This window comes from Alternaria atra, assembly GCF_907166805.1.
Source record: "Alternaria atra isolate CS162 genome assembly, contig: 35, whole genome shotgun sequence".
Classification (NCBI taxonomy): domain Eukaryota; kingdom Fungi; phylum Ascomycota; class Dothideomycetes; order Pleosporales; family Pleosporaceae; genus Alternaria; species Alternaria atra.
In genome coordinates, this window is record NW_025091334.1 from 2,362,040 (window position 1) to 2,386,431 (window position 24,392).

Sequence of the window (24,392 nt, forward strand, 5' to 3'; positions counted from 1 at the left end):
AGTTCAACTTTACTGCGAGCGAGCGGCGGCTGCGCTGCTGCTGCCACATCCTCAACCTAGGCGCGCAATTAGTAATTTAGGGTAAGGATCGTAGCGCGTACGAGAACGACGCCGCTCACCTTAACAACGAGGAGAAGTACATAGATAAGTGGCGCAAGTACGGCCCTATTAGCGTCCTTTTTAACGTAATTGCATCTATCTGCACGCCGCAAACTCGACAGCTATTTGAGCGCCTCTAGCGTGACGAGGCAGAGGCGATAGGCGTTACAGCTAACATCCGGCAACTTGTCAAGCCTGTTAAGACGCGCTGGAATAGCTATTTCAACACTTTTGTGCGCGCAGCTGAGCTACATAGTCCTATCAACAGCTATATTAAGATCAAACTCAAGGAGCACAGTGCCGCAACAGCACCATCACGACGCCGGAAGAACCGCGAGCAGCTGCCTGCTGCGCAGTCGCGACTATATGTACGCGAGGGCGGACTAAGCGGCAAGGACTGGGCCACGATTACAGAGTATATCCAACTCCTCGAGCCATTCGCCGAAGCTACACGGCTGCTTAAAGGCCGCGGCCGACATGGCCGCCACGGCGCTATATAGGAGGTTCTAGTAACGTTTGAATGGCTTCTTAACCAGCTTAAGGCTCTTAAAGACCGCCTTAAGGACATTAATTACGAAGATCCTGACGCGCCTAAAGACCATCTTGTTACGCACGTTAACCTTGCGCATAGTAAGCTTGCTGAGTACTACGAAAAATTCGATAACGCGCCTGTTTATTACGCCGCTACCAGTGTTGCCAAAAAGCAAGTTGACTTGCTTGCTTGTTCAAACTTGCTTGGTTCATACTAAGCAAGCAAGTTAAGTCAGAGCTGCACAGCGAACCAAGCAAGTCAAGTTAGCGTGCCTTACTTGCTTGACTTGCTTGGTTTACTTGGTTAAATTAACTATAATCGACTGTATAGCAGATCTCGCGATGCTTTTTTAGCCTTGCAGTTCTTTTTAGTGCTGTAACTACCTCAGCTATTTCCTAAATAGGCTACAATAGGCTACACAGCTGCTAAAACAGCTTAGCGCCCTACTCCTATCCTAACCTCAGCCTTGTTTTAAAGCTTGTCGCGATTTCTATTTTCCTGTATCGACGCTTCTTTCTGGTATTTTCGACTGCCCTAATATGGCCAAACGCCGTGTACTACATACCTCTTCGAGTAGCAAACGTTTGAGAGTAGCTGCTGCTACCGACGACGTCATCTCAACTCCTGCGGCCTCATCTTAGCCAGCATCTCAGCTAGCATCTCAGCGTCAATCGCCTCGTAAAGCCCTCGCTGCCGTAAGCTAGGCCACTGTCTCGTCGCTAGTCCCTACATTCGAGTCGCAGTTTTTGGAATCGCATGTAGAGGATAATATCGTTGCGCCTACTAAGGGTAGCAGGGCTGTTACGGTAGCTATAACTAAGGCTAGAGACAAAGATAATAGCTAAGATAAGATAAACAGCGCTGCTAATAGCTTTGACGGCATTGACTAGGCTTGTTTACCTAGCTACATAAAGCTACTAGCAGGCTCTAAGCGTCCTAAAAGCTAGATTTTTTAGTATAGCTACTGCGTTGTTAAGCGCTAGGCTACTAATTAGATCTGGTTTGTGTGCAAGTACTGCTACATCCACAAAACTATTGACGCTAGCAGTAGTAGTTTGTTTAATATTACTTAGGCTACTACCTTAGCAGCTACCTATCTTAGCTAGCTAAAACGTGGGTATAACCTTATAAAAGATAGCCTAAAGTTAACGCTAAGAGGACAGGGGCAGCTATTATTACGGTAAGCTTTTGACGCTAGATTAGAGATGCCTCAGCCTACCGCTAACGCACTTAGAAACTTTAACGTATAAGGCTTTTGAGTAGCTACTGTTATGTAGCTCGTTAACTAAAACTAGCCTCTTAGTAAGCTTACAGCGCCTAATTTTAGAGAGATGATAAGGTTTACTAACCTAGAGGCAGAGGCGGCATTGTGGGTAAGTTACACGAGCGTTTCTACATTTGTAATGAGGTTGTTTAGGTCTATACAACCGCAGGTTGTCGACGCCTTATTAAGCGTAGTAAGTAAGATACATGTAAGCTTTAACGGCTAGACGACAAAAGGTAGTAAACGTAGCTTTTTTAGAGTAGTCGCTTACTTTGCTAACGCAGCTAGAATAATACAAGACCTGCCTATCGACCTGCCTGAGCTCGCTGGCGCCTATACTAGTGAGGCTATTGCTAAAGCTATCTTGATAACCCTCTTGGCTTATAGAGTAACTAGTAACTAATTAGGTTACTTTGTACTAGATAACGCCGCTAATAACGACACTGCAATCGCCGCGCTTGCCCGCGAGTACAACTTCGACCTAGCTTACTAGCGCCTCCGCTGCAGTTGCTACACGCTTAACCTAATTGGCTAGGCTATTATATTTAGTAACAATAAGGACGCCTACGGTAACACTTAAGAGCAGTACAGTACTAAGGAGCAGTACATGCGAGAGTAGCGGAAAGATGGCCCTATAGGCGTCCTAGTTAACGTTATCAACTATATTAAAACGCCGCAGCAGTACGAGCTTTTTCGCAGTTTCTAGCGCCGCGCTAACAACAACCTGCCTACTAAGGAGCGTCTTAAAGTACTTGAGCCTGTTAAGCTTGTTGTTACTCGCAAGAACTCCTACTATGCCACTTTTGAGCGAGCTACTAAGCTTTCGGCTGCTTATAACTTGTACGCTAAGCATTACATTAATAGGATTATCCTCGAAGACGCGCACACTAACAAGTAGAACAATAAGCGGCCTAAAGCTCTAAGCTAGATAAGATTAACTAGCCTGCGAGCTGCTAATTAGGCAGTAATTGCAGAGTATTAGGACTGCTTAACGCCGCTCAAGTACGCCACAAAACGGCTTAAGGGCCGCAGCAAAGATAGCAAATTTAGGGCAATATATAAGGTTATACCAGTTTTTGAGTATGTACTCAGCTAGCTTAAGGACTAGGCACGCCTATTTAAGCAGGTCGATTTTAACGCTCACCTAGAGGCCCCTAAGGATTACCTTAAGGTCAACCTCCTTACTGCATAGGCCAAGGCTAACGACTACTACAACAAGCTTAACGCCTTGCCCGCCTACTACGCCGCTATATGCCTCTACCCGTACTATAAAACTTACTGCGATGTAGCCTGGGCTAACAAAGCTAGGTAGCTTAGCAGTGCCAACGTGGCGTTTTAGCAGCTCTAGGCGGCGTACAAACCTTAGCGCCTACGCTAGTTGTACACGGCTGTAACGAGTAGCAACAATATAGACGAGGCAATTAGCGCTATACTTAGTAGAAACGTCGGCCGAGAAGCTCCGCTAGACAAGTTTGAGCGCTAGAAAATGCAGGAGCCGCAGTGGACGCAGGAGCAGTATACAGCGAATAGCAATCTAGTCTAATACTAGATTTAATTACTGCTAAAATACCTGCATTTAGCGCAGTTTGCTATCGATATTATAACTATCCTAGCATCGAGCAGCGACTGCGAGCGCCTCTTTAGCGAGCTTGGCGACCTACTTAAGCTAAAGCGACGAGCTCTAGGTAGTAAGCTACTCGCAGCTCTTTAACTAGTAAGATCCTAGGTGCGAGCTAGCTATAAACTAACTATTTATAGTAAGGCTAAGCTTTTAGACAAGGAACTTTTAGATAATTACAATATACTTAAGTAGGACAGTTAGCTTAGTAATGTAGTAGTGTTTAGTCCCTTAGCAGTTAAGTAAATTAAGTACTTAGAAGCAAATTAAGCAAGTTAAGCAAGCAACAAATTGCTCCCAAGCAAGTTAAGTTACGCCTACTCTCTAACCAAGCAAGTCAAGTTTGAGGCAGTGACTTGCTTGACTTGCTTGTTGGCAACTGTGGCCGCTACAGTCCTCCACCCGCACTACAAGAACCACCTTGCGGCGCTCTAGAAGGTGCCTAACACCCATGTCACCGCCCGCGACGGCGTCCACTATCGCGATGGCTGGCTTAATAATAACCATCAGGCGTTCTTGCGAATGTAGCAGGAGCGGAGCAACGCTGCGGTTGACGTAGCCGACGCAGTAACGCCACCACAAAAGAAGCCCCGGCTAGGGTTGTCAGCGTCGCGATCAGCCTTTCTGCAGTCGTCGATTGAGACTAATCTGCGGCAGGTAGAAGCAAGTCTGAAGGAGGATGAATACGAGATTTGGAGGCGGCAACCGGCGTTAGCTGAAGAGGATCGGCTGTCGCCAGTGATCGGCATGGAGGGAGATCTGGCCACCTCCACGATTCACCTCCATCTCCATACCGCCATGGAGACTCCATATAATTCTGAACCGACCTGATTAACCAGTTTAGTAGTAGTGAAACAACGTTCGTCGCAACAGGGTGGAGAGAGAATGTCCGTGCGCAGGGTGTTTCAGCAGAGCTGTAAGAGGCTGAAGCCTTGGCTAGTAGTACTTGGCCTGTGGCCTTCGTTATAGCTGGTTGGGATAGGCTGCAACCCTCGGAGCGTTGTCGGGGCTTCATCGGCGCCCCACGGACCCTTAGAAGTTTCTCGAACCTAGCACTACGTGATACATAGACTCAGCGCAAGCGTAGTGTAGCTTCTCTATCGAATTCATTACTGTTATACCTTGCACTTATAGTCAACCCATCGCACCCTTACAATTGAATTCGATCCTTCTGTAGCATCCGCTACGTCGAACTAGCCTCTTTAGAGTAACCTCCATAGCAGTAACGACCGAAGCCCCCTAGAGCTACATCTAGACGGACGCCTTTTAGAGCGATATATTGAAGATACTGAGTGATCAAAGAACCAATCTCAGTTAAGCCGTTTCGAACCCACCGAGGGTTAACGAAGAGCACTTGCAACTAGCTGCAGTGCTACACAGCTTGGTACACGTACAAGCACCTAGAAATATAGAACGGTCTACTAAGGATCGTTAGATAAGCCTGCTATCGTCGCGGACATTAGGCAGCACCAGAAACTGAGAAAGGTCTACCGAAGACCGTTAGATAAGTCCACTACTGAAGGCGTGGCCTAAGAAATCGACCTACCTACACTGGCACAATGGCAGCAGCGGATGCCTCTGCAGTAGGGCTGGCAGTACAGATAACGCAACTGTACTACGACGGTGTAAGCAATAAGGAGATACGAGGATCTCTCTAGAACCTATGTAGGGCCTAGGGGATAGATGAGCCTGCAGTCTAGGAAAGAGTACAGGAAGCTTTCTATATCTGGAGTACGATAAGAACTGCGCTGCAGAGGGCTAGTTTAAGCAATGTCTCTACTCCCTAGAGCAATAAGGATTCAGCGCCCATGGAGACAGGAGACCTACATCTTCTAGCTACTACAGCTACAACTACAACCGTAAACCTAAACAATTAGCTGCTGGTATGGCTAGCTACCCTTCTAGCTGCAATACAACCCGTAAACACTGTTAATACTGCCGCAAAGCGCCGCTAACAGCCTAACCCGGACATGTTTAATAGTACAAGGAAGCAATACTAGGTCTTCTACTAGCAGCTAGCAGCTAAGGTAGAAAATAACAAGAATAATTTCGAGAACGATAAGATAGCATGTAATTACGCCTTCGTGAGACTTAAGGGAATAGCTACTACTCTGACCCTGCTATATATAAGCTAGATAAGAATATCTAGCAAATGGGATTTCAACTAACTTCTTAAGTTCTTTAACTAGATGTTTAGAGATCTACACAAGGAGGAGAGAGCTTGTGACAAGCTTTGGTCTATGTCGCAAGGGAACAAGAACATCCGTAGCTACGTAATGGACTTCCAGGAGCAGTTACTGCTTTCTAACAGCAGCTTGGACGAGAATACAAAGATAATGATCTTTAGAAAAGGCCTCGCTTACAAGCTCTAGGACAAGCTTGTAGGCCTAAAGAGCAAGAATCTAGAGGAGCTACAGAGCAGGGCAATTGAGATCGTCGACTAGCTGTATCGGATGGACTTGCATACTAAGGGAACTAAGAACCGCTGTCGGGAAGACAGATCCCTAAACAAAGAACACGGGAATAAGCACCATTCTCCTTCCCTAATACTAGAGGATAGAATGGAAGGTGTAGAATACATAGGGAGATCCGGGAGGCCCCGCCGACTTAGCAGCTCTGAGTATAACCAATTACACCGTAAAGGACGCTGCTTTAACTGTAAACGTAGAGGATATGTGTCTGCTACTTGTGCAGAGGATAAAGGTTTATCTAAGAAGAAGGAAAAGAACAAAAAGACAGCTGTGCTAAAGGCCTCTAGCTCTAAGACTACAGAGTAAAGGAAGAGCAGGAAAGCCTAGAAGGAGGAACTAAGTAGTGACGAGGAATTAAGTAGTGTAGATACCCTAGAAGAAGACAGCGACTCGGGAAAAGACTAGCTCTTACCTAAAGTCACTAGCAAGAGCTGTATGTAAGTTAGCACAATTTAGCAAAAGAGTGGGCGTCCTTTAAGAAGGACATGAGCAGTAATAGGATTACTGTCGAGACACTAGTTAACTAGCATACCTTTGCTTTAACCTTAATTAACACTAGAAATCTCTTATACTCTCTTATAAGCCCCCGCCTTGTTAAACGTGCTGGTTTATAGTGCCTACCTATCTCCCCCCGCGTGTTAGAAGGAGTTACTAAAGAGCCTAGGACTATTAGAAGAGTCGCTAGGCTTACTATTGACATTTAAGGCTACAAGGACACTATATGGGGATACGTTGCGCCTTCACACCTAGGGTATGATCTTATACTTAGACGCCTGTGGATAAATAAGAGACAAGTTACTATTGCTCTATTAAAGAAGTCTATCTATATCCATTTATTACACTAGAGGATCTGCCTTATTAGCACAGAGGACTGCCCTATCCCGAAGGACCTACAGCTGAAGCGTATTAGTGTAACAGCTTATTACACGTACATCTAGCGCTTGAAGAACGACAAGACAGTACAGATATTCGCAGCCTCTCTTTAAGACATTAAGAAAGCGTTAGCCCTAAAGAAGAAGGTTGATGTTATGTCCCTTCTTCCTAAAGCACACTAGCACATGGCCTGGATCTTTAACCCCAAAACAGCTGCAAAGATGCCTCCTCTGCGCGGACTAGAGATTGATTATCGGATTGAACTAGAGAAGGATGAGAATGGCAAGGAGAAGGAGCTACCCTAGGGCCCCTTGTACAACATGAGCAGAGGAGAGCTCCTAGTCTTACGCAAGGAATTGATATCTCTCCTCAACAAGGGATAGATTAGAGCAAGCAGCTCCCTAGCTGCCTCTCTAGTGTTATTCGCAAAGAAGCTAGGAGGAGGGCTACGCTTCTGCGTAGACTATAGAGCTCTTAACGCAATCACTAAGAAGGACTAATACCCGTTACCTCTAATCTAGGAGACCTTTAACAACATCGCTAAAGCAAAATAGTTTACAAAGATTAATGTATTAGCTGCTTTTTACAGGATAAGGATTAACGCGGGAGACGAATGGAAGACAGCCTTCTGCACCTAATTTGGATTGTACGAGTAGCTAGTTACCCCTTTTAGTATAGCAAATGCACCTAGTACCTTTTAGCGGTATATTAACTGGACGCTTCGTGAGTACATTAACGACTTCTGCTTAGCCTACCTAGATAATGTCTTAATCTACACTAACGGTACCCTAAAGGAGCACTAGCAAAACACAAACAAGGTCCTTAAGGCCATGGGCAAAGCTGGTTTACCTTTGGATATCAAGAAATGCGAGTTCAACGTTAAATGTACAAAGTACCTTAGGTTTGTGATTAAAGCTAGCAAAGGACTAAAAATAGATCCTAACAAGGTTAAGGCTATTAAGGAATAGGAACCCCTAGTGAACGTAAAGGGAGTGCGTAGCTTTCTAGGATTTGCGAACTTCTACTAACGTTTTATTAAGAACTACTTAGAGATAGCAGCTCTACTTACAAGGTTAACTAGAGATGTTACCTTCTAATAGGGAGAAGTAGAGTAACAGGCGTTTGACAAGCTAAAAGAGATCTTTATTACCGAACTAGTACTTGCTTAATAGGACCTAGATCGAGAGACTATCTTAGAGACTAACTCGTCTGGTTACGTAGTTGCTAGAGTACTATCTTAGTACGACGACTAAGGGCTGCTACGACTAGTCGCCTACTACTTAAAAAAGATAACTAGCGCTTAGAGCAATTACGAAATCCACGATAAAGAATTGCTTGTAGTAATCTGCTGCATAGCTAAATAGGACGGAATGCTGAGGTCTTTAAAGAAGTTCACGGTAATTACTAACCACAAGAACCTAGAGTACTTTGGGAAGCCTTAGCAGCTCAGCGAACGCTAAATGAGATAGGCCTAGTTTCTCAGAAAGTTCCTAAACATAGAGATCGCCTACTAGCCTGGAGCTGACAATGTTAGAGCTAATGCTCTTTTAAGAAGACATTAGGATATGCCAGCTAATGGTTTAGATGCACGGATCTCTTAACGTTTCCTGCAGGTCTTTAAACCCGCTACTGCTACGATAGACAAAGACCTAGCTAACGACGAAGCACTAAAGATCTTTTGGTGTAGTGTTGAGAGACCGACAGTTTTCTCCTACCTAGTGTCTGCACCTCTAACCCTACTAGCTTAACACAGGTTAGAGTAACTATAGGAGGAAGCTAGGGAAAAAGATTAGGTGTACTAATTGGCCTAGAAAGCGGTTAGGGACGGTGAACGCAAGTTTCTAACAGCTTTAGACCTTAAGCTATTAATCTCAGAGTGTCGCTTAGACGACTCTAGTAACCTATTATATTAAGATCGAAAATGGGTACTAGACAGTGAACCTCTAAGGACTGGCATTATACACAAAATGCACTCTTTAAGGGCCTTAGGACACCTAGGAAGAAACCTTACATACCAAGCTGTTGTACAGGAGTATTTCTGGCCTTTATTAAGCAACTTAGTTCGCTAGTATGTACGGAACTGTTCTGTTTACGGACGAGTAAAGCCTTAGAGAGATGGCCTCTAAGGGCTACTACGGCCTTTACTAATTCCTGAACGCATCTAGAAGGAAGTCTCTATAGACTTTATAACTAGCTTGCCTAAAAGTGAGGGCTGTACTAACCTAATAGTAGTAATAGACTGCCTTAGTAAGGACGTAGTACTTATAGGCTTAGCAGACATTACGACAGAGAGTGTAGCTAAGGCGTACATAAATTACGTCGTTGTATACTACTAGCTACCAGACTACATTACTTCAGACTGAGGCTTACAGTTTGTAAGCTACATGTAGGCTAGGCTTTGTGAACTAATAAGTATTAAGCGAAGACTATCGTTAGGATACTACCTAGAGACCGATGGATCTACGGAGAGAATGAACGCGACGGTACAAGCCTACCTCCGCGCTTTCTGCGACTGGAATTAGAGTAATTGGAAATCTAACCTAGGAATAGCTAAAATCGCAATTACAGCAAGGGAAGCGCGGTCTACAAGGATGTTACTATTCTTTATGCAGCACGGATACGAAGTGGACCCTGTTTAGATTGCTATTAAGTACGGCCTAGAAAACAAGCCCAAGGGAAAGAGAGTGCAAGACGAGCATAAAAAGGCTGAGAACATCGTAGAAAGATTAAGGCAGAGCATTTAGCTAGCTTAAGCGATCATAGGAGAGGCCTAATAAGACTAAGAACTGCAGGCTAACAAGAGACGGAAACAAGCTCCTTAATTCCGAGTTAGTGACAAAGTATAGTTAAAGCTAGGCGACTACTTTAAGACTAAGAGGCCAAGCAGAAAACTTAACTAGAAGAACTTGAAGTATACGGTACTTAAGATTGTAGGACTAAGCGCAGTCAAGCTAAACACTCCTAGACGAGTTCATCTAGTATTCAACGTCAACATGCTAAGGCTCGCTTTATCGGACTCGTTACCTAGTTAGCTACAAGATGATAACGAGCCAGAGCCTATTGAGGTGGATGGAGAAGAGATGTATCTGGTAGAGGAGATCCTGGAGGAGAGAGGCTAGGGGCACAGAAAGCAGTACCTGGTAAAATAGGAAGGCTATCCTGATCTAACTTGGGAACTAGCCGTAAATCTAAAAGAGACTAATGCTCTCAAAGATTAGAAACACGCCGCACAGGAGGGATCTAAGCCTAAGAAGGGGGGTACTGTAAGAGGCTGAAGCCTTGGTTAGTAGTACTTGGCCTGTGGCCTTCGTTATAGCTGGTTGGGATAGGCTGCAACCCTCGGAGCGTTGTCGGGGCTTCATCGGCGCCCCACGGACCCTTAGAAGTTTCTCGAACCTAGCACTACGTGATACATAGACTCAGCGCAAGCGTAGTGTAGCTTCTCTATCGAATTCATTACTGTTATACCTTGCACTTATGGTCAACCCATCGCACCCTTACAAGCTTCTAACGTCACTCCATCAATCGTATGCTAGTTCCTATCAACATCATCATCACTATCTCCATTAGTAACCTATTTTGATATATCCATTGCTACAATGGCGTAAGAAGCCAAAGTACCGAAGGATTGATGAGCAGCTCGAGGATACCCGAAAGTGGCCTATCCCATCCCTCGTTCAAAATGAACTAGATGCCTATCTTACTGATCGGCGGGAGACCGACTTATCGATCGTCCCGTTCAAGTACTGGATGCGACCATCTGTTAAGGTGCAGTACCCTAAGCTCTCTCGCATGGCGATTGACCTCCTCTCGATCCCAGCTATGAGCGCGGAGCCAGAGAGGATATTCAGTTTAGCTGGTGTTACTTTTTCTCCGCGTAGAAACAGACTCACTGAAGATGCCCTGGAGGCAGTCACATGCCTGGCGAACTGGGGAAGAAACAGTTTAATTACGATAGGCAGCCATAAACAGGATGTAAGAGGGTCTCAGGTTATTAGTGAGACGGCAGAGGAGAACGACGACTATCTCCCTTCCCTCTTTGGGTTCGTTGACGACGACTATGGACCTCTCTTTGAAGAGTCGCTGGCGGACAGTAGTAGTAGGAATGGAGAATAGATAGTACTACTTCAATCCATCAGTTTGCTCCATCATGTCACGGGGTCGGCAGGCAGGGAAGATAGGTGCACGTGATCAGTATATTCACTACGATATCGCTGACAGTACGGGGTCAGGCTAAGACAAGGACGTAGCTCAAGGAGCGTACGACAGGGCGCGTTCGCGCAGGAATTTCAGCGATCGCGCAGCTGCTCGCTTAGCAGCTTGGCGCGTTCTAATAGGCTATCTAGGTCAGCGCCGTGACACAAGATAGATTATCAAGCGCACCCTCATGATAGGGGAACCTAGTAATTACGCTAAGCAAGTTAGCTTGAAAGCTAGCTGCAACACCAAAAATATCTCGTGAGATGAACTTTGCAGCAAGCCGCACAACTTCAAATTCTTGCGCTTAGGTACCAAATATAACAAATAGTTCAAATATTTAGTAATGTTCATATTTGTTTGTTTGCTAGTCTTGAACAGCGTATTTTGTTTGTGTTTGTATTTGGCTTGGCAAATAATACTCACAAATATTTGCAAATTATTTGCTTGTTGACCACTGTGTGAACTACAACCAAAGTATCCCAACTTAGCTAGGCTGGCGTTTGATGTTCTAACGATACCTGCTAGCAGCTGCGAGTGCGAGCGATTGTTCAGCGAGCTCGGTGATCTATTAGAGCCAAAGAGACGCAAAACAGGAGCTCAATTACTGGCTACACTGCAGTGCATTCGAGCTTGGACACGCGCTGGATTCGAACGTCCAACCCTAGGGATCGTCGAGAAACTAGAGGCAACGCGTTCTGAGATGCTGCTGGAGGGAGAGTATGATCTGTGCAACTGGGAGGCGCACCCGCAGTAATCTGCATGTATGTTAACTATAATAATTACCTAAGTTACCCAAGTTATGGAAGTTTACCGACCAAGTTGTGCTAATATCGCTTCCAAGTCAAGCAAGTTTCGTTACTACCGCAAAATCGTCCCAAGCAAGTCAAGTTGAGTCTCAAAACTTGCTTAACTTGCTTGTTGCGAACTCTGTTTGCTTGTAATGCAATGAACTCTTCCTCTTCCTCTTCCTCTTCTTCTTCTTCTTCTTCACTCTCCGAGTAGGTTTAGGCAGATGTTGTTGAAGACAGATCGTGTAGCAAGGGACCAAGAGCGAGTATGGTACATGGGTTTTCTAATCAGATTACGCTAAAATGAGTGCTTACCTCTGCTGAAGGAGAAAGGAAAAGAGAAGAGATAGTAGTGCACAGTTTATATTGTCAAGAGCTAAGGAGTAAGTATACCATTATCGAGGATCGGGAATCCTTCATCGTTGAAATATACCGACTGCCCAGTGCGATAAGAATGCTGAAGAGCAGTGCAAATCTTACCTGCCTCGAAAGCATCTTCCGCAAGGCAAGTCAAAGGCTTATTAAAAAGAACCGCATTAGCGAACTCAGTGATATCTGTCAGAAACGTCTCAGGAAAGAGCTGGAAGGCGTCAGGCACGGTCTGCTTGCGAACGCCATGCTTGTCTCGGATCTCGACGTTACTAGCAGTGCTGACGATACCGTGTCCTTTGGTACCGCACACGCGCGTTGAGTCCTCGAACCCGTCTGTCGTCGTCCTAGCGAGGTGTGTCGTCCAGACCTTGCCGTTGGTGAACTCAACGAAGCCCCAGGCATTATCGGCGTCTCCAAACGCGGCAAGATCAGTGTAGACCGCTCGTTGGCCGATAGCTGTTACCCGCTTGACTTGCTTCTTCGGGTTTGCGAGGCCGGACTTTACGTCCAAAAGATACCGTCCAGTGTCGATCTGCGTGACGTTTAGCCGTGATCACTTGAACCAAGGGGGCGACTCACATGATGAATGCCCATGTCAAGAAAAATGCCGCCAGAATGCGCAGCGAATGCAACGAAATGACCTGTAACAGTGAGCCTACGGCACAGAGCACCTAACGCACGTGCGTTCACTTACCCGCTGGATCTTGTACATCGCTCATCCAGGTCTCAACCGCGTGAATCTCACCGAGCTCGCCGCCGTCAATGAGCGCCTTAGCCTCACGATAAGACCTATCATCTAAATCATGATGAGCTTTGTTCTTTTGCTGGTAGGAAATTCATTCGCTTGAGGAGTTGAAAACATACATCGGCGAGTAAATGGGACAAGGAACTTGAGATCTGGTCGGGACTGGGCCTTTTCGATCACGGTAGCGGTGGTGACGACGTCTACAGAAATGGGCTTCTCGCACATGACATGTAGTCCCAGGTCGAGAGCTTGAACAACTAAAGGAGCATGTGTAGCTGTCGCTGTGCAAATCAAGATAGCCTGTGCTCCGCTGTGCTTCAGGCACTCTTCTGGATCTGTGAAGTGCTTAACGGTCGACGGCAGGTTTTGCGTAGCCCAAGCATCGGTGCCAGACTTGGTGTCGCAAACAGCGACCAGCTCGACTAGAGGTTGCTCGTAGGCTAGGATCCGGGCTCGAATAACACCCAATCGGCCCAAGCCGAAAAGGGCGAACTTTAGACGAGGGATGGCAGCCATTGTGACGATGTGTGTGGCGTTGGTGCTCGGACGGTAAGGACGACAGGGTTTGCGTCAACAACGACGGTGGAGAAGAAAAGCAAGAAGAATACGTTGAACCTGCGCAAGAGGATAAAATGAAAAAGTAGATCAAGTCGGATATTCTCAAGAAATTTACCCTCAACACGAATCTCGCTCCAGAACGCTCTTGCTCGAACCCTATATATTCGGTGCGAGACTAACTTAGCATTTCGGCGAATCGCTCCCCGTTGGCAACCCAGTACAAGAATCGGTGGAGCATGTGCGACACGGTGGATAGAATCCATTCGAGAGCTGTCCGATTCCAGGACTCCGGTAGGGGCATGATGCGGCTCCAGACCTAGGATTTTCGGGGCCCCGCGTCTAGTGTGGAGATGCGCTATTCCCGATCTGGCTATTTTCGCCGACTGAGGACGAAGATCTCCGAAGCAGGCGACTTCCCCCACAAGCAACTATACTCTCCGTCTTTCACCACCCTTTCCCAAACGCCTTAATCGTGAACGCTCACGTGCTTATCATGCCCGCGCAACGCCGGCCGAGAACTAGACCATGCGAGCAATGCAAGTGTTAGTGGAGACTAGGCGGGTTCCTGTGATATTCAACGTGCTGACGATAACCACGTGGAAGTGAAACATCTAAAATGTACGTCTCGTGTCGTACCCAGCACGTCTTATTGATGAGTCCTGTCTAATCATGATCCGCCGGCTTGCCAGGCGACGGTGAATGTCCTTGCGCATGTTGCCAGAAAGCGGGTGTCGAGTGCAAGCCTGGCAATCGATCTCTACGTCTTAGGGTGTATACGCCACCGACAAAGAGGGCTGGACCCGAGAAAAGACCTTCACCTTCGCCGAATCATGCTCGTGACGTCTTTCCCACGTTCGCTGTCCCTATATTGGGTTCAAACTCTGTGCCACCTCTTGCGTACTGTTCGCCGCCCCACTCAGGCGGCCGGCGGGATACAAACGGGCTTCCACCCGTGGGCACAAGTCCGATTCGAAGATCCTTTTCAGGAGACTCGCCGCTGTCCCAATCCCAATCGACTGGCGGCAGAAAGCGGGATGCTCCTCCGAGGACTATGGCCCGAGACCGCCTACCGTACGATGGAGGACAGACAGCCTTGCTTGACGAGGGCTCGGATAGTTTTGGACCATCTCCAAGCATGCCTAGCTATTCCGGAGATTCGGATAGAGGCGAGGTCATTGCAGCCGACCTGGGGCCAATGTTGCTTCCATCCTGGAACTTCCAGGACACGCCTAATCCTCCTACAACGCCCGGGGCACTGGGTCCACAAGAAGCATGCCTCATTCGTTGTTTCGCACAAGATTTGGCCACAACAGTAAGTGATCAAACTCATGAAGGGATTCTAGGCGTGGATTTTTAATTGTTACTACGTAGTTCGATACCACGGACAGAACCGGCCATTTCGCTACACATCTTCCTTTGCGGGCTTTGAAGAATTCCTTAGTCCTCAACGCTATCTGCGGAATCTCAGCTCAATACCTACTACGCATGTCCACGAAGTCATCGTCACCGGGTGTTATCGAGTTTCAAGGGACAAAGCTCCCACATCTCACGGAGGAGTCAGTGATACAGTACCAGAGCACTTGCATTAATCTTCTAATTGATGCTTCTGCCGACCCAGAGGGGAACGCAGACGGCGACATACTATCAGCGATTACCATCCTCCGATTCCACGAACAAAACGATGGTAAGAGCATGCATACCCACCTCTCTTGCCTTTCCATCTGGCTACCTGCATCGACTCTTCGAACAAGACATCATAATCTAACCCAGCGTATCTAGTTTTGATGACCGGGTCGGACTTTGAAGTCTTTCAGCGAGCGGTTCAACATAACTTTGAGACGCAGTTCGCCCAAGGCCGCGGGTTGGGACAGGTTTTACCCAGCCTTTTCACCTCCCTTCCCATCTTTCAACCAAGCCATCTGTCGGCGAATATTGCCGCATTCCTAGTAGCCCTTCGGATGGAGATTTGGGCTGTGCTGCTGTATCAGCGTCCCATGAGATTGCCACTCCCATCGTTCAAGGACTGCCGACATGTCGACGATGGCGAGGTGGATGACGATTATCTATGGACCAGAAGAGTCCTCGTATGGTGCGCACACGTACTAAAGCTTCATTTCGGTAGCGATGGGTTCGAGGTGAGCGATGACGGCTACGCGAGCGCATCGGAGCTGTGGGGCGCGCTTAAGGCTTTCGAGTTCGATTGGGACACGCGACCACCTCCCTGCTTCCAGCCCCTCTATTTCCGGGAAAACGCGCCAGAACAGGGACGCTATTTCCCCGAGTTGTGGTTGGCCAACCCATGCCAAGTCATGGCTCTCCAACACATCGAGTTCGGGCGGATGATGCTAGCTAGCCACGAGGCACAGCTGCAGAATCGGAGGCTAGGGGGCGGTGAGCTCGCCTCCCAGGCTTCCGAGGCGCTTTTCTTGCATTCCATGAGAACTATCTGTGGACTTGCGGCATGCCACTCAGATCGACATGAGGCCCTTACGGGCGCTGCTGTGGCGATTTCCATGTGCGGCAAGTACGTACGCGATTCTAGGGAGCGCGCAGCTTTGATGTCGATCCTCAACAAGCTCAGGAACGATTTCGCTTGGAATATCAGTCACGCTGTGAATGCGCTTAGCGATGGGGCTGGGGGTGCGACCCAAGGTGAGATACGTACATAGTGCGCATATGCCTCACGAGAACATCAATCACCTCTTCTTGTGCCATGCTTCTGACGCGATGTTCGAAATGGTTACCATAGCGATACGGGTCACGTGGAGGTAGTGACAAAAGGGAAAGCGAACCTTTCAAAATAGGGTCGTACAACTTTAGCAGACAGTGCCGTTTATATTTCCTTGTGGCAATTCTACTGTAGCCCATCTAGCGAGAACTTGCGAGAGGACCATACCAGTCATCAAATCCGAGATCCCAGCCCCACATCGGCGTGTTGATGCGCTTTGCCTTGCCATTGGCAGCCAGATTATCCAGCAGCGCCATATCTTCATCGGACAACTCAATGACTGTCTTGTTGCTAACGATCCTCTTCTCATGTACAGACTTTGGCAAAACAACCACTCCCTCGTTGACGTGGTAACTGATCAGAATCGTAGCAGGGGACACATCGTATTTCTTTGCAACATTCTGGATGCTTTCATCGGACAGGATAGGTGCGCCTAAGATGGAGGGATGAGGTCAGCAACAGCCAAGTCGAATCGTATTACGTGGAAGATCTTCCACTTACCCGCTGACCCAAGAGGCGAATAGGCCTCTAGCAATATATTGTGCTTTGCACAGAAGTCTCGGAGCTTGTGTTGGGGCAGAAAAGGGTGTAGCTCCACTTGGTTGACTGCGGGGACGACATTCCAAGTCTTGCTCAATTTCTCCAGGTAAGGAATCGACCAGTTGGCAACTCCAATAGCCTTGACTTTGCCAGACTTGTAAACCTCTTCCATCTGGCGCCAAGTCTCACTTTGGTCCCACTCTCGGTCAACAGATCGTGTGCCGTCAGGATTGACGGGGAGAAGCTCGCTCGATTCGTTCTATAGCGGTGGTCCCGTGTTAATTGTTTGCTACAAGGTAAACCAATAGAGGGCAGGATTCGCACTTACAGGAACCAGACGTACCGGCCAGTGAATGAGCTATCGAAGTGTTAGATCATCATCCTTCTGTACATCCATCGCGATGCCAGCTTGTCACGTACGTAAAGGTCGAGGTAGTCTGTGCCCAAGGCGTCTAGTGATTTCTGAAGACCCTCCTTAACGTTGGGCTGATGGGTGTTCCAGAGTTTGCTCGTCAAGAATATCTCCTCACGAGGCACGCCACTGCCCTTGATACCTTGGCCAACCTCATGTTCGTTGCCTGAAGAAAGGATCCGTGTTAGTCTCTGAATCGTAGTTCGAACTTTTCGCAATGGACCGTACCATAGATTCTATTTCGCAACTAGTAAGCGCAATGTTCAACACTGTTGGAGTGGATAGGGCCGTTATCACACCTACAAAGCTGCGTCGATGTGACGGTAACCCTGCTTCAGGGCGAAAGATACTGCATCGCGGACCTCGCCTGGCTCCGACCTCCAGGTACCTTCACGATTACGATTAGCCTTCCCATCCATTTCTTCTCCTTTGTCTAACATCAAACTTACCCAGACCAACAGCAGGAATGGTCGTTCCTGTGTTGAGCTTGAAGTGAGAAGCTACAGGAGCCATTGTGATTGTGGTCGTGTTTTGCGAGATGGAGGCTGTATCCTTCGTCTGGCCTTTGGATCCTTGAAACGAATGGAGGGCTCACGCTCTTGATGGAACACGCAAAGTTTCCGTGATAAATCTCAGATTGTAGCAACCTAATAGATTGGATGTGCTTAACATTCACGTTGTTCTTGCCGCGTTTATGTAGGAAAATCATACAAACTCGAAGGACGAGAACTTAGTAGTTAGCCTCATGTTCGCCGAAATTCCTGCATGCAATCTATGCCGAGAGGACGGGCCCACATCAAATGTTCCGCCGAACAAGAATTGGACTTTGGTCTGAAAACAGCAATACCTGCCCTGTGAAGAAGTGTGACTACTATTTTATACACCATGACATAATGTCAAAGATGTCTAGGTTACCATGGTGCCATTTACCTTCGGTTCATTTGGATTACTAAACACGTGGCGCTTCCCCCGCAATGCGGCTTCTCCTCTGTCGGCCGCGTAAGCAGCATAAGTTGGTCGGGTCGCCGAATATTTACGAATCGGGATATTCTGGCCGGTGGCGCTGTCTTTCTTCGTGGTAATCCCCAGATTATGCACGACTGCGACCAACAAACGACTAGCTCGAATGCTGTCCGTTCGCAGACAGAGATCAACCCCAGAGCGTTATAGCCTTAGAGACCGGGCGCCATCGAATGTGGGGTTCTGGCCAATGCAATCCTTCATGCAATGACTCGATCTTAGACTCCCATTCATGCGCGTCCTGTTCTTTACCCCGTACACATTCACGCCCCATGGGGTCGGTGATACTAAAACCTCGGGGCTTTTAGTTTCCAAGTTTTTTCTCGTTTCGAGGCTTACCTGTTCTATCGCGAGGTTCTTATAAAGCTCGTCATTTCTCTCCGCAATTTCCCTCTCCGTCGCCAACTCATTCCAGCAATCTCTCGCTTCTTGTTCCTTATCTACTACTTCATTATGGAGAAGAGCGACCACTACGATGAGCTGTCGAAAGCAGATGCCGACGTTGCCAAGGTAGAGAACCTCGAGGAGAACCCAATCGTGGATGTCAATGGCGCCGATATCTCATACGGAAAGAATGGCATTCCGGGACTTATTGGATCACCTTACGTCTTTGGTGCAGCTTGCCTGGCGTCACTAGGTGGCTTTTCCTTTGGCTACGACCAAGGAGTCATCTCCATCATCAACGTAATGCCACAATTCCACGCCGTATTCCCTAAGACAGAGACTCCGTTCGGCAAAAGTTTCATGACTGGCATGCTGGAACTCGGTGCCTTTATTGGATGTCTCTTCATGCCGGCGCTAGCCGATAGGATTTCTCGCAAGTGGGCCTTGACCGTCGCCGTCGTCATTTTCAACATCGGTGCTATCATGCAGACGGCTGCTCCAAATTACGGGGTGTTAGTTGCTGGGAGAACTATTGGTGGCATTGGTGTGGGAACACTAGCAATGGTAAGTGTCGCTCCTTATCTTCCGCTACTCTAGAGGGCCACAATTCTAACCTGAACGTGTTGGGAAACAGGGCGCACCCATCTACATATCAGAACTCTCTCCACCGAATCTTCGAGGTACACTGTTAGTGTTGGAATCAATCTGTATCGTATCCGGCGTCGTCATCTCCTTCTATACCACATACGGCACGCGTCATATCGCCAGCGAGGCATCTTTTCGACTCCCTTTTGGCCTACAGATGGTCAGCGCTACATTCCTCGGCGTCGGACTTCTTTTCTACCCGTTTTCTCCTCGATGGCTTGCCCTCGTTGGTCGTAAAGAAGAATGCCTACAAAGCCTAAGGCGCCTCCGGGGCCTTCCTGAGACGGATCCTCGCGTGCAGGCTGAGTTCAATGCTATTCTCACTGAGGTAGAGGTCGAGAAGTCGCTGCAGGAGAAGCACCACCCAGGGGTTTCTGGTTTCAAGCTGGAGATACTCGGCTGGCTGGACCTACTCAAGAAGAAGACATGGCGCCGCACAGCCGTGGCTGTTGGAGCCACCTTCTTCCAGCAGTTTTCTGGGGTCAATGGCTTCATTTACTACGCCCCCACTTTGTTCGCCTCTCTTGGTCAAGATCCGGAGATGGCGCTTACTATGTCTGGCATCTTCAACATCCTGCAGCTAGTAGGTGTAGCTCTCTGCTTCGTCATCATCGACCACGTCGGCCGCAGACCCTTGGCTATCTTTGGTGCTCTTGGCGGCGCCATCACCTGGGGGATCATGGCGGTGTTGACTGGACTCTACTCGGATGACTGGTCTGCCAACACTTCGGCAGGATGGGCAGCCGTGGCTATGGCGTTTATATTCATTCTGGTCTTTGGAATGTCCTACTCTTGTCTTGGTTGGGTCTTGCCAGCGGAGGTGTATACGGGTAGCTCTCGAGCTAAGGGTGTCGCCCTCGCGGTGTGTGTAAACTGGCTCTGCAACTTTACTGTTGGTGTCGCTACTCCACCTATGCTCGAGAGCATCGGGTTTGGCATGTATGTTTTCTATGGGTCTATGTGCTTTCTAGCGTCTATATGGGCATACTTTCTGGTTCCCGAGACGATGGGCAAGACTTTGGAGCAGATGGACTTTGTCTTTGGGGATGGTGCCGCCCAAGAAGAGAGGGAAATTCTTGAGACCCGCGTGCGCCGAGGAGTCGGGGCTGATCACGGGATAGTGTAAGACCCAGTTTGTGGGTCAGAGGGATCATGCTGGTCAAGTCATTGCTTCTTGGCGTGAAGCCAGTAAGAGGTGTGCGAATTTTAAATTCGAACCGTTCCTGTTGTACAAAAGAAAAGACGACCATTTCGTAGCAAATATACTTCTAAACACAGCAAGTGAGCCGTCTCCGTACCTATATAACAAATGATAAAAGGATCGCCTGATCCTTCTAGAGACAGTTCAGCACATGAGCGGTGGATGTCTACTACATCGAGTTATACGGTTGCTGTCACTATAGTAACTTTGCTTGGATTTGAGTGACTATCCGGGACATGGAATCAATTGACGCGTATTGTACGTAGTGAACAACTCAGCTGAAGCTGAATGTTAAATTTAAGATAATGAGGGAAGCCCACTACCCACATCACTGCGTACACTCGTTAGTGGTAGGTATGAATCTTGATGAAGATCACATCCATTACAACGACCATCTTTACTAATCGAACGAACAAGGATCATCCGTATCACCGAGGGGAGGTGCTCCGAGAAGATACTGATGCAATTTCGTCTCTTGGGTATGCTAGCTCACCACTAGATGCGCGATTCTTCTGAGTGCGCGGACCGTGCGGCCCCTTCCAATCGCAAGCCGGCGGTTATGGGAAGCAGAGATTTCTGGGTATACCCAGCCACGTTGCATTCCTGCAGTATCATCGGATGTCAATCTTCCTGAGGACTTGAACAAGGCGACCCACCCTTCGGGGAACGGCATCTACGGACGGTGAGTTCCTGGCAGGAATCTTTAGTTGATACATCCGCCGAAAGTTGCCATTTCAGGTAAAGCGCTGTTTCCTTCCACTCCATTCGGCGGTACCCCACGTTCCGCCATCCCGCCTTTCCAGCACTAACAACGTCGAGAAGAGCGGAGTGCAGAATGAATGGGTTATGCGAATGGCCAGACCTGCCGTTCTTGTCGCTGGTCTTCCATGTCTTGGTCCCTCTTAGCCGTGGAGAACCAACCGCCGGAATTCGAACTCCACTCACAGGCACGCCAAACTGTAGGGGGAGAGACGCGTGTTTTCCGCCGGAGCGCGTCACTTCAGGCAATGCTAGACAATCTTGTTATCGCGAAGGGCGCCTCTATGTGACAGTCCCAAGTTTATAAGAGCCTGCCTTGACGCCGAAATGCCGTCAACGGTAATTGGCAGCATCAAGTTCACTGTCGACCTTTTGTCTTTCCATTTACGCCGCTTAACACGACAGATCCATAGCGCGAGACGAAACAATGGGTTCCATCGACACCATGCCCGCGCCCGATTTCAAGTCCGACATCGTCATCGGTAAACATGAGGTGCCAAAGCCTCCCGTAGCCGATGATTTCATGTACGACTTCAAATACAATCATCCCCTCCCCACGACCGATCTACTAGGCATTGATATACCCGCCGATTGTAATGCTCAAACCGAGGCAGAGGGTATTGTGGAGAGACTCTCCAATGCCATGAGAAAGGGAGACGCCCACGCTTTTGCCGACCTATTCCTCGACTATGGTGAGTCTTCCTACATCTTGCATCTTGCCGACGCACTGCTCGAGAATGTGCGTGGCGTGCATTCGAGCTATGACTGACATCCACTCTTCTCTTTCACAGGCGTGTGGCGCGACAAGCTGTCATTCACATGGGATTTCCGCACATTCAATTGGCGACCAGCAATCCTGAAAGCTGCGACCGATCTATTCCCCCATACCCGAGCGAGGAACTTCCACTTCCTTAGACCTGCGCCAAAGATTGCTCGACCATATCCCGACATTGCCCACCTGCAATTTGTCGTATCCTTCGAGACAGATACCGTAGTCGCTTCCGCGGTCATCAATTCCGTTCTGACCAAGAATGATGGATGGAAGATCTACACAATGCACACGGTTGCCGAGGATCTCATCGATCATCCTGAAGTTTCCCCTGAGGATGGGCACATGACTGGTTTGATAAGTTGGGAGAAGCAGAGAGCACTGGACGTTGATGCCGCTGACCCTGAGGTTCTCATCATTGGTGGCGGACAAAAGTAAGCATCCTAGCACGGTTTCCAGGTTCTCCCATCCCTCCCACTCTCATCTTCCCATCCTATACGCGGCCGTGCACAGGTCGTGGTAACATCATGACCTAAATCCCATTTACTAATCCGGGTATCACAGTGGTTTAGCCATGGCAGCACGACTCAAGGCCCTCGGCATGGACAATTTGATCATCGAGAAAAGCGACGAGATCGGTGATATCTGGCGGAAGCGTTACGAATACCTCTCTCTACATTTCCCTCACTGGCCTGATGCGCTGCCGTACTTTCCGTACCCCAAGGGCTGGCCAACCTATACCCCAGCTCAAAAGCAGGGCCTCTACATGCAGTGGTACGCTTCGGCACTTGACCTGAACGTCTGGACCAAGTCCACCGTCACCGACGCCAAGCAAGATGAGCAAGGCCGCTGGACCGTTACTGTGAACAAGGAAGGCAAAGACACCCGGGTACTTCACCCCAAGCAGCTGGTCATGGCTACCTCGCTCTGTGGTCTGCCCTCGATACCGGATGTCCCTGGCATGGATAGGTTCAAAGGCACGATCCGGCACTCCAGCGCTCACGACAGCTCTCGAGGTTTCAAGAAAGTCTGTGTCGTTGGAACATCATCCTCTGCGTTCGATACGGCTTATGACTGCTCTCGCCGCGGCATCGACGTTACCATCCTTCAGCGATCCCCGACCTATGTCATGTCTCTTACCCATTCCGTACCGCGCATCCTAGGAGGCTAAGCTCCGGATAGTAGGACCCGCGATATCCCGAAACTGGAGGAGCAGGACCGGCTATTCTTCGCAACACCCTGCGGTCCTGGTGAAGAGCTTGGTAGGCGCAATGCAAAGGTCTTGGAGGACCTCGATAAGCCGCTACTTGATGGTTTAAATGCTAAAGGCTTGCGAACATGGCGAGGTCAGCGCAATACAGGGAATGCGACGCTAGGCCAGACTCGCAATGGCGGGTTCTACTTCGACGCAGGCGCTTGCAAGGAGATCATAGACGGCAAGATCAAGGTTGAGCAGGGCTATATCGATCACTTCACGGAGGACAAGGTGGTCCTGAGTGGGGGTCGAGAGAAAGAGTTCGATCTGGTTGTCTTTGCGACTGGTTACACAAACACCATCGAATCTATCCGTCGGACACTTGGAGATGAGATCGCGAGCAGAGTCGGACCTATCTGGGGCGTGGATGAGGAAGGAGAAGCCAAGACGGCGTTCAGGGAGTCTGGTGTGCCGAATCTCTGGATCATGGTTGGCTTCCTACCTATGACTCGTTACGTATCCAAGCTGCTTGCGTTGCGGCTGAAAGCACTTAAAGAAGGTATCGCTCACCCGCCGTATAAGGATTGAATACGATTTGCAGTAGCCTAAAGAATGATAACGTGCCCACCGCTGAATGGCGCACACCACTAAAATGGCGCACCTCTACATAAAACTACCTTTGCACATTAATAACACTCCACCACAACATGCAATAAAGGCGTACAATAGCTAGAATTAATCCTCTACTTCTACTGCATCTTTCTTGCATGTGCGCTTGTTATGTCCTGCCTCGCCGCAGTTCTTGCAGCGTCGAATACCTCCTGCACTACCACCTGCCCCACCCTCCCCCTGACGCCTCTCCACCTCTAACTAGATCTCAACATCCCTTTGCTCAACTATATCCTCTGCCTCTGCCTGCGATAGGGTTCCTCCCTTCTGGATTCGCTTTTTCTTGCGCTTTTTACGTTCAGATGCTGCCTGGTTTGCCTCCTTAAGGTTGGCTATTCTAGCCTCAAGCAACGTGTGTAAGTGCACCTTCAAAGTTGATCCCTTTTTGACCTGCAGCACTATCTTAATAATAGAATTAGGTAATAATTCCTTGTAGTCTATTATCCTCTTGACAAGCAGCGTCGTTTAAGCCTCTATCTCCCAGGCGTTGCTTAGTGTTTTAGGTTGCTAAGGGGTAGGCCCTAGTGCAGGTAGTGTTGGCGTACGAGGC

General features: G+C 48.4%; 5 protein-coding genes across 5 annotated transcripts; 3 read left to right on the forward strand and 2 right to left on the reverse strand.

Moving 5' to 3' along the window:
* Positions 1-12,221: 12,221 nt before the first annotated feature.
* Positions 12,222-13,478, reverse strand: ALTATR162_LOCUS11677 (uncharacterized protein; the record flags this gene model as incomplete). Its single annotated transcript, XM_043319319.1, has 4 exons — positions 12,222-12,749; positions 12,797-12,858; positions 12,912-13,013; positions 13,082-13,478. 4 exons carry the CDS (start codon positions 13,476-13,478, stop codon positions 12,222-12,224), a joined length of 1,089 nt encoding a protein of 362 aa, XP_043175254.1.
* A 1,093-nt stretch (positions 13,479-14,571) lies between these two features.
* ALTATR162_LOCUS11678 (uncharacterized protein) lies at positions 14,572-16,189 on the forward strand (the record flags this gene model as incomplete). Its single annotated transcript, XM_043319320.1, has 3 exons — positions 14,572-14,832; positions 14,892-15,204; positions 15,300-16,189. 3 exons carry the CDS (start codon positions 14,572-14,574, stop codon positions 16,187-16,189), a joined length of 1,464 nt encoding a protein of 487 aa, XP_043175255.1.
* A 199-nt stretch (positions 16,190-16,388) lies between these two features.
* ALTATR162_LOCUS11679 (uncharacterized protein) lies at positions 16,389-17,713 on the reverse strand (the record flags this gene model as incomplete). Its single annotated transcript, XM_043319321.1, has 5 exons — positions 16,389-16,681; positions 16,750-17,047; positions 17,117-17,146; positions 17,209-17,366; positions 17,650-17,713. 5 exons carry the CDS (start codon positions 17,711-17,713, stop codon positions 16,389-16,391), a joined length of 843 nt encoding a protein of 280 aa, XP_043175256.1.
* A 960-nt stretch (positions 17,714-18,673) lies between these two features.
* ALTATR162_LOCUS11680 (uncharacterized protein) lies at positions 18,674-20,375 on the forward strand (the record flags this gene model as incomplete). Its single annotated transcript, XM_043319322.1, has 2 exons — positions 18,674-19,168; positions 19,239-20,375. 2 exons carry the CDS (start codon positions 18,674-18,676, stop codon positions 20,373-20,375), a joined length of 1,632 nt encoding a protein of 543 aa, XP_043175257.1.
* Positions 20,376-21,636: 1,261 nt separating this feature from the next.
* Positions 21,637-23,761, forward strand: ALTATR162_LOCUS11681 (uncharacterized protein; the record flags this gene model as incomplete). The annotated part of the gene is made up of 4 exons (XM_043319323.1): positions 21,637-21,952; positions 22,001-22,412; positions 22,543-23,109; positions 23,164-23,761. The coding sequence occupies 4 exons, from the start codon at positions 21,637-21,639 to the stop codon at positions 23,759-23,761; spliced, it is 1,893 nt and encodes a 630-aa protein (XP_043175258.1).
* Between the last annotated feature and the right edge of the window lie 631 nt (positions 23,762-24,392).